Source organism: Tinamus guttatus, unplaced genomic scaffold (genome assembly GCF_059628265.1).
Source record: "Tinamus guttatus ecotype Peru unplaced genomic scaffold, ASM5962826v1 Tinamus_guttatus_pri_ptg000143l, whole genome shotgun sequence".
Lineage (NCBI taxonomy): Eukaryota > Metazoa > Chordata > Aves > Tinamiformes > Tinamidae > Tinamus > Tinamus guttatus.
Window position 1 is genome coordinate 707,931 of NW_028288677.1, and position 9,763 is coordinate 717,693.

The window sequence follows — 9,763 nt, forward strand, 5'->3', positions numbered from 1 at the left end:
TCTTCTATAAAGGCGGGTATATAGAGATCTATTTCGCTCTCCAGTCGCCTCTGTGTGCCTTTTGCTGTATGATTTCCCAATCCAAACGCACAGCTCGGAGAGAAAACCGCACATGCAAACATCAGGCAGGCAGATCGGGCGTAGGGTTGCGTCCCAATTGCTTCCCCTGGCCACAGTGCAGGTTTGCTCGAGGATGTCCCAGAATTTAGCAAACCCACCCCGAAGCGCGGGTTATATATAGAGCTCAGCACATTCAAAACACTGCAGCATCTCAAGCCACATCCTCTCCTGTTGCCCTTCACCTACGAGAAACCAAGCAGGGTGGCCTAGCCCCTTCCTTGCGGTGGTAAAACTGCAGCAAATTTGTCAACACGCTGGCCTAAGGCTTTTTGGAACCCTGCTCTTTTTTCCCCTCCGGGAAGAAAATCCGCAGGAAACCGAAGGGCACCCGTAGAGCTCGGGGAGCACCAGGGTTCCGGGGCGCGAGGGAGCCAAGGGCTGCAGAGCAGCGAGCGGGTCGCGAGTTCCTCCTTTCGCCACCGCCTGCCCAACGTGACCGGAGGCCTCGCTGCTGCTCTTGCAGTTCCTCATCTCCGCAGCGGCGGGAGGAAGAAGGGGGATAAGCAGCAAGGGTCCTTTGCAAGGCCTTCTGCCGTCCCCCTCCCCTTCCAATTGCCTCTTTCTTCCCTCTTTTCGTTTTCCTTTCCTGCCGGTCTCCTCCCCTGCCCTCCCCCCTTTTTTTTTTTTTCAGTTTGGAGGCTCCTCCAAACCAGTGCACTTGTCGCAAGCTGCAATCTTAAGGGCGAAAGTTTCAGTTCCTGCCAGTTTGCAGCTTCTTTCTCCCCAGGTCAGCAAAAACAACAACAACAGAACGACAAAAAAAAATAGACTTTTGGGAGACTTCTTAGCGACCAACACCCCACCCAGGCGGGCGGGCAAGGGGCATCTTTCGAAACCCTCCAAGCCCAACTCGCCCGCAGCGTCTCGCCCTCCGGCAGAGCCTGTCAGGAGGGCGCGAGGGGCCCCCCAAAGCCGAGACCAAGGGGCAGGGGCGGCCCCAGGGGCAGGAGCCGCTCCAGGGGGTTCGGACGGGGCTGATTTTCGCCTTGCGAAGGCCCGAGGACGGCTCGGGTTTGGGGGGAGAGGGGCCCCGCGAGCCCTCTCGCTTGCTGCAGGGGCTGGTTGCGCTCGCGGTTTCTTTGGCACCCTCGTCGCTTCCCCTTGCCTCGTCCCGAGCGGGGCCGCCGCTTCCCCCTGCGGAGGCTCTCCCGAAAAAGCCGCGGCTGGAGAAGCCGCCCGGCAGCGCCGCGCGAGGGGAAAAGCGCCGGGAGCAGCAGCGGCAAGAGGAGGAGGAGGAGGAGGAGGAAGGGGAGAGGGGCGGCGGGAGCCCCCGGCCGCGCTTACCTTGATAGTGCCGTCCATCTAGAAAAACGTCCAGCCGCTGCCCGCGCTAGTGCCCACATTGACCCGGTTTAGGCTGCGCCCCGGAGCGGCTCAGCCCTCGCGGCGCCCCGCTCTGCTCGCTGCCCTGCCGGGGAAGTCACTTTTCTGCCTTCACCCCCCGTTCGCGCTCGCTCCCTCCCTCCCTCTCTCCGTCTCTCGCTTTTTTTTTTTTTTTTTTCACCCGGGCTCTTGCAGCAGAGCGAAAAAGAGACAGTTAACCGGATGAAACGTTTTTTTCTGCTAATTTTGGGAAGTGAAGTCACTCGAGGAGGAAACTTTCGTCTCCCCGCTGGTCCTGCCTTCTCGGGAAAAAAAAAAAAAAAGCTACATATATATATTTTACACACAGGATATTTGCTGCGTTCAGATAAGACGGGCCAGAACAATAGGTACCTCTGGGAGCTCCCGCTTGTCGCCGGCCAGCGGGGACCTCGCCTTGCTGCATTACCGAGCACTGCGGCTCGGCCCCCGGTTTAGTTTAACGTGGGCTTTTTTTTTTTTTTTTTTTTTTCTTTTTTGTGCTTTTGGCTGGAGCGGCTTCAGCCTGACTCACTGAATTTCCGTCTCTTCCCCCAGATTTTTGCGCTAATGCGTTTTCCAGTCCCGGCCTGGAATTAAAGGAGCGGGGGCCGGTGAAAACGGCTGAGTCGGGGCTGGGGGGACAGGGCTAAAACGCTGATTTTAGAGCCCAGAGCGGCCCCTCTCCCGCGGCTCCTCCCGAAATGCGCCTTGAGGAGAAGAGGAAGGAAAAAGATCACGGAGAGAACGGCGGCGAGACTGAAAACATCGGGAATTTCCCTGGGATCTATCGGGATCTCCAGGGAAGCCGCTTTCACTGCGGGCACCTTCCCCCGGCTCCCGTCGCACGGCGCTTTTCCCGCTAAGATGCTAAAAACTGCCCCTGCGCCGGAAAAAGCTGCCGAAGATACCCCAAAAAGCCGACCAAAAATGACAATAATTGGCAGCCCCGGCGAAATTTCAGTCCGCGGCTGCTGGGGACTGAAGGAGCCCAAACGCCAGCCCTTAAACCTCACTTTAGACCTGGCAAAGTCACTGCCGTGAAATCCCCTCTTTCATTCCAACGGGAGCCATCATCACCAGCAAAGAAACGCGATTTCCGTATTTTTTCCCATTTTTCCCTATTTTTCCCCGCCTGCCCAGCTAACGCGTTTAACCCCTCGCGTTTTCTTTTTTTTTTTTTTTTTCCGCAAACTGCTGCGGTCCCGGGAATATATATATGCATATATAATAAATACGTGTAAGAGCGGAGTTTGCAATAAAAAGGGGGTGAAGCCGAAAGTGTCAGAGCAGGAGGACCCCCCTGGGGGGCAGATCTCGGGCCGGGGGGGTTACCTTGTCCTGCGCCAGCTGTGTCCAGCCTTTTGGGCCTTTTAGTCCAACCACGGGGGGACGGGGGGAGAAATAATCAAATTACATCCGAATTCCCGCGCCCCTCGCAACGGGCAATACCCGAATGCCGCTCGTGTTTCCTGGCTGGTGCCTTATTACTACTTTATTTCGCCAAGAGCGAGGCTGGCGGGGGGCTGGAGGTCCCCCCCCCCCGTCGCCCTCCTCTTCCCTCCCCCGCAATTAGCCCCATCAATTCGGCCCCAATTTGCGGGGTTTTGTGCGCGCAGCCCCCGCAGCCCCGCGGCCACGGGGAGGGGGCTCCGGCCTCGCCCCCCCCGCGCTCCGAGGTCCCCGGGGGGGTTGCTGCACATCTGGAGCTGCTGGCGGGGTCACCCCCCCCTTGCCGAGGGCCGCTGGGGCTGCAGCTCAATTAAAAGAAATCACCGTTAACCCTTCGCTCTCCTCACCCCCCCCTCGGTGCGCTCTGGATCCCTCTCCGTGATTTTCCCGTTTTCCTTTTTTTTTTTTTTTTTTCCATGTAACCCTTTGGTCGGAGGCGCGCGGCGCCCATCGCCGCGCCTCGCGCCGCCTCCGATATCCCTAGGAACGGGAGCCTCTGTGGAAAGACACCTGGGGTGGGATTTGGGACTTGCTCCCCAGAAACGTATCCGGTTTAGCCTGAGCTAATGGGGGTAAAACTTGCGCTTTTCAGCCAAAGGGGGAAGCGGCGGAGTTTTCCCGCGGGATCGAGGCCCCCCTGGGAACAGCTCCGGGGATCGGGAAGCAGCAGGCACAAAGTTCCTCACTAATGGTGAACCACTGGGGAAAATCCCGTGTTTTGGAAGCGGAGCAGATGCTGGGAGCCCGGGGAGCTTTTCCCTCCATGTCCCAGGAAAAGAGCCCTCCCCCAGCCCGCAATTCTGGAAAAGCCAAATACTGAAAGAAAAAAATAAAATCCACAAAATCAGCCAGGCTGCAGCGCGCTCGCTCCAAACGTCTGGCCCCTCGCTCGAGGCCATAATTAATTTGGGATTTATTTTTATTGGAGAAGCCAGTCTCGTCTGACCTTAGCCAAACACGACCGGGGAGCCCCTTGATGCGCTTCAGTGGAACGGCCGATTTCTCCCGAATTTCTCTGCTGCTCTGAATTTGCTCCTCAGACTCCATCTATGTGAAGATTTGCAGGAAAGATTTAAAGCATTTTTCCCCTCTCGCTTTTTTTCTTCATTTTTTAATTTTTTTTCTGCTCTCCCTCGTGCTCCTGGGCAAGGATTGGGCAAAACCGCTGCGATTCCCGGCTTCCTTGGAATAATCTGCTCCCATGCTCCGGGACGAGGAGCTGAAACTCTGCAGGAAGCCGATAACTGCCCCAAAAAGGTGCAGAAACGGGCAAAGCGCCGGGGGACACCGTGTCCCCGCACACCTGCAGGATGCTCCGCAGCCCTCGGCCCTGATTCCCGCATGATTCGTGGGGCATGATGCGCATTGCGAAATTTCTGTCCAAAAACCCCTCAAAAACCCTAAAATTATGGAATACTCTTTCCTGGCAAACTGCTGGCTGCTGCTGCTGAGCGGGAACGGGAACGTGTCCGTGTCGGGGGCTGCTGGAGCCTTCCCACTCCAGTGAAAATCTCCCTGGTTTGTTCCTCAAAAATAAATTCCCTCTTTAGGGCTTCTGTAAACTTTCCCGGCCGAGTGCAAGCGCAAGAACAACGCAAATATTGTTCCCAGCCACCCAGGCTATTTTACCTCCATGAATATCCCTCTTTGTACCGTCCCACAAACATTAGGGCTGCATGAAATCCATTTTTAAGGCGAAAACGGCGCTTGCACGGGGGGTTCCTTCCTCCCATCTCCTGGAGCAGTCGAGTCCATCTTCTCGCCCGCTCCAAGCCCTGACCCAACCACACGCTTAAAACTCCAGCATTTCGAGGTCACGCTGCTTTGCCCAGGGTCCTAATTCTTTCCATATCCCGACAGGCAGGATCCCAGGGCTGTCTTTTAAAATTACATTTCCCAATTACGCTACATGTTTCGCTCTCCAGGCAAATCCGCGTGTTTGCACGAGATTAGCGCCCTCTGATAGACTGCGAATTACTGAGTACTCGCAGAGCAGCGCGTCCCACGCCGGTTTAAAGGACACAAATACATCGCTAACTGTGTGAAATAGAGGGCGACGATCAATTTGTAATATTTGTGACTTCCTCGCGCTCTGTTGTGCTAAGGCCCATGCGAGCAGTGTGTACGAGAGGAGCGGGGCTGTCAGGTGGTTATATAGGACCCCGTTGCATACGTCCTACGTGCAAATCAAGGTAAATCAAGGTGTAAATCAAGGTTACGGCAGCGAGGGGCTGAACGGGACTCAATGCAAACCCTTCTCCTTAAAAGAAACCATCTGAAAAGGCAAAGCCTCCTCTTCCTCCTTCCCTAACCTCTCAGTCCTCACCCCTTTCGCGTGTTGTCCTGAGCAGAAAGGTGAGGGGGTCCTGGAGGTCTCACAGTTGCACCCTTTTCTGCTGCAAATTTGTTCCTCCTGGAACACCTCGTTGACCTCTTCTGAGTCTGGGACTCAGAACCTGCTGCTTTTTCACCTTCTTCCTCGAGGAGGAACATGGGGAGCGGGCAAGAGAAGGCAGGAGCTGTCTAAAACAGGACCACCACGTCCACCCTGGCAGAGCCAAGATTCTTGAAGCCTTTGGGAGATATTTCCTTTGTCTACAAAGGATTTCGGGTCAATTCCTAGGAGAATTCTGTCAAAATCCTGTTGCTTTTTTTTTTTTTTTTTTTTTAGCACAGCAACAAGCCCTTTCCCCAATGACATTGGTGTGAATGAGACTTCCCAGGCAAAACACCAGGCGGCCAAGTCCTAGCCCCAAATAACGGCAGCTGAGGATGAAGGGTTGTAATAAAAGGCAGAGCGTTCGGCATCGTGCAGCTCACTTATCTCCCCGCCACTGAAATGCTGGGTATACGTCCTTGGAAGCTCTTCCTGATGGATAAAACACATTTATGTGATGAAAACGTTGCCCAAGCACTTTGCCTGTAGGATCCTACTTAACAAGAGGGCTGTTTTGATGCTGTTACGGCTTGACTTATTCAATCTCTTTGTGAATGTTAAATTATTTAGGCCTGGAACTTGCTGCCTCTTAATTCAAAAGGAATTTTGCTACAAAATCTGATCATCAGCGTTCGCTGAAACACTGAGCTATGCATGTGCTTTGGGAGACATGAACTGAACATCAGATTTGACAATTTCCAGTAGAATTTGCTCCAAACTGGTCCAGGAAGCTGCTAGTTCACCCAATCAGGGAATACAAGTAAAGCCACATAACCTGCACTTGCCCCACGAAGAGCATTTCAAACACTAAAACTCCTAACCAACTACCTGCAAAATGAGTTTCAGCCTGGGGATTATACCCAGGAATTATCCAGTGAATCATTCCCAATAATGTGCATGTAACAGGAATATCACAGTCAGCTTGTGGATCAATGACTGAGAGAAAAAAAGAGACAAAATTCCTGCAATAAATTATTCATTACAAATTATCCACCCAGCTCTAGTTAACACCCTTCTGTGTTTCTTCAGCCTGGGAGAGGGGAGACTTGTGTTTTAGATTTTCCCTAAGTGCTGTTGCATGCAGAGTTTGCCTTAAACGTGTAACCCAGATGTCTCGGGCTTGGTTTATTTACATTCTTGGGAACTGTTGTGGAAAAGAAAAAAACTACATGATGTCAAATATAATATAGTCCTCCAGTGCGCTATAAAGGGACAAGACTGTGCCAGCCCTTTTCAGAATTTGTTTTAATCACAGGAAAAAGAAGGAGGCAGAAGTGACCATTGAAATACATTCCAAGATTCATTTTTTTGCTTAATCAAAAGATATTCAACCAACTATCAGAGTGCAAGATCTAGTAGTACCTGGCGTTACCCATTATCAGTAAAGCTTATAAAAATCAGCCTAGCTGCTGAAGTGCATGGAAGAACTGTTCAAGAGAAGCCCTGAATAACACAAATCCCAATATTATACACTGTTACCTCATGTGACGATTCATTTATTTAGCCACTGAAAGAGACAGTTTGGTTTAATTCATTAAATATCTTTTTTTTTTTCCTGCCTTGAAATCCACTTTGAAATGTACCTGCTGAAAACAGAACTATACGCAACATCTTGTATATTGAATTTGGTGGCTGGCTCAGCAGCGAGCTAGGGGGATATTAAATGAAATTTCGTCTTGGTTTAAGACTAAACGGTATCTAGGAAATCAGAAAATTGGAAACCAATTTAGGAAACCACTATGATATAATGCTGGTAGCACACCACCACTATCATATTGGTTTCAGCCTAGGAAACCACTACTATAATGTAAGTCAGGACACTCTCACTATAATATTACTTATAGTATAATCTACCAAACCAAGCACCAATGTTCTATAAAAACCAAGAGCCCTCTAACATACTGCTGGTCCCTGATGATTCAAATTTTGACTCAGCCCAGAACTACCAGTGAGATACTTCAGATTCTAGCCCAGCTCCCCGTGAAATTAAATGACATTTTTCTGCTAAATTCAGTGAGAATGGGAATGAGATTTTCAGGGTAAGACTGTGAGTTTGGGAGGATTGTAATTGTGGACATTACCTGTTTAAAGATGCTGTCATGTCTTACCTTGACGTAAGACGAAGTGTCCGGAACAGTCTGGAACATCCTTACTTGTTCAACTGATATCTTTAAAAGGTCCTAAAATTGACCTGAAATAAAATAATAAATAAATACATAAATAAAACAACTCATAAATGTATATACACAAGAGTGAAAAAAAACCACCAAGCACTGTTTAAAAATGTTAGTGACAAAGCTTAATGAGAAGTGATCAAGCATTTGAGTGTACACTTTAAAGAAATGACATAGAAAAACATCCACCACAATAATTAAATGCCAAGTGACAGACAGGACATCATAATTAGGATTTTTTTTTTGCTATATATTAACAACATTTTTTTGCTGTTGTTTTGGGGGTTCCCTTCCCAGGAAAGAGCCTTTTTCACTTTTGACCAGAGCTGAAGGAAATGTTTGACATATGATTAACTGAATTTCTTGGCCAACAATTAAAAGGGAGCAGAAACACTCATGTTTTCATGTCGAGACTAGTTAACCCTATTGACTTGCATCTAAGGGGTTCACTTGGCTAAATGAGGGCAGTTGCCTTTGGTGACTCATTGGAACCACACGAGCCATCCGCCTGCTGGCCCTTGTTGATTTAAAGAACCTTTTTTAAGCAATAATAATTAAACAATAATAATACAAATAGCGAACAGAAATATCATTCCAAACAGCAATAAGAAACCCCAGCGTTGCCAATCTCAGCCTTTCTGTTTGGGATAGTGCCCTAACTTTGCCAAACAGAGCAGTGCTTTATCTTGGACTCCTTTCGCTGCGGTGCATCTGTTTTTCTGCACTTCTAAGACTTGACGATCTCCTCAGGAACAGGGTATTTTTTGTGCCACCCCCTTTCCCCCCGGCAGCTCTGCAGAGATTACCAACGATCCTGAAAAACATAATGGTGTGTGGGAAAAGAAACGCGTAGCCGCTAAAATATCTACAATATCTCACAGCTCTCTATTTTTTCCCCTATCTGCTCCTCTCGGGATCTTTAGCCCCTCGGAAAGCGATGTAATTAGTCCCTCGTTAAGAGGCTTGAGCCCCCGTCTTGGTAAGTGCAGCGATCCCGGCGCTCCCGTTTTCCCGGGGTGGGAAGGCAGAGCCAGGGATTCATCCAGAGCCTGGAGCGGGAAGAAAACCCCGCTTGGAAGCTGTATTACAAAGCCAGAGGCGTGAAGAGTCGGGCGCGATGCTTAAGCGGGGGCAATACCCCTGGCTACAAATAAATAAAGAAAAGAAAGAAGAGGGGGAAAATAAAACCCGACAACTCTGGAAAATAAAATCTAAGTTCTCTATCTGCACGTAAGCCCCCATTTTTATTGATTTTTTCGAGCATTTATTAGGCGGCCAGCTGGCACAGAAGGGCAGCCGCGTATAAACCGGGCAATGTGTTTCTGATAAGCACGATTTTCCCTTTCCTTGGATTCCTCCCTGCTAACGCATTCCAGTTTCCTTCGCTCCTGAACTTGCGACGGGGGGTGGGGGCAGCCGGCGTGGAGGGACAGGGTGATTTTCCTTAGCCAGTAAATTTTCTATAGGGTCAAGGATTCACATAGCGGTTTCCTCTGCTCCCCTCTTTGCCCCTGATTACCCTCCCCTCTCCCTATAATTACACATGTTCATATAAATAAATACATCTGCATACGTGGAGTCAGCCTGCAAACGCCTGTTGTGGATTATTTATCCATCACGTCGCCCGGGCGAGACATAAAAGGGCCTCTTAAGCCGCTTTCCGATGCACCTCTTGCTTACTCTCACGATTGCGACTATCATTTTAAAGGACTCACCTTTTATACCCTTTCCCCTCAACCAGTGGCAGGCCGGCTCGTAAAGATCCAGATTGAGAGCGAAATCGAAATAATAACAAAAACGAACTCCCCGCCGGTTCTGGGCTGCTGCCCTGCGGTTTTGCAAGGGAGAGACTCAACGTGTCGGGTCCAAAGCGGCGCTGAGGCTGCAATTCCCAGCCCGGGCAGGCGGTTCCTGCGGGACGGGCTCTGCCTTCCCCCGCTCCCGTGTCCTCCGCTTTTCATTCGATTCCCGGCTCGTCCTTATCGATATTCCCCCCCTGCGGGCGGCTCGGGGCTCAGGGACACGCGGCGCTCGCGCTGCTCGCGACTTTAAAGAGCGGCGACGACAACGAAAGTCACAACTTTCTTACCAAAAAAAAAAAAAAAAAATCCCGTGGAGGAGTGAAGCCGAAAAGAGACGCTGAGTGGAGCTCAAGTGCTACTTTAAATCCCCCTTTTTAAGTAAGGAAGTTTCAAATATCCGTTTTTAAATCATCATTCCTTACTTTGGGCTTTTTGCG

General features: G+C 50.4%; 1 protein-coding gene across 2 annotated transcripts in view; it reads right to left on the reverse strand.

Moving 5' to 3' along the window:
* Positions 1-9,300, reverse strand: part of FLI1 (Fli-1 proto-oncogene, ETS transcription factor) — a 43,470-nt gene extending 34,170 nt beyond the window's left edge. The window contains exons 1-2 of one of the 2 annotated variants that reach the window (XM_010219714.2): positions 9,240-9,300; positions 7,459-7,541 (exon numbers count right to left, since the gene is read on the reverse strand). In XM_010219714.2, the coding sequence (XP_010218016.1) occupies positions 7,459-7,497 (39 nt within the window). In that variant the 5' untranslated portion in view covers positions 7,498-7,541; positions 9,240-9,300. Of the gene's footprint in view, positions 1-1,404; positions 1,462-7,458; positions 7,542-9,239 lie in introns of those variants that run through there. The other variant, XM_010219715.2, reaches the window with a different exon arrangement.
* Positions 9,301-9,763: the final 463 nt, after the last annotated feature.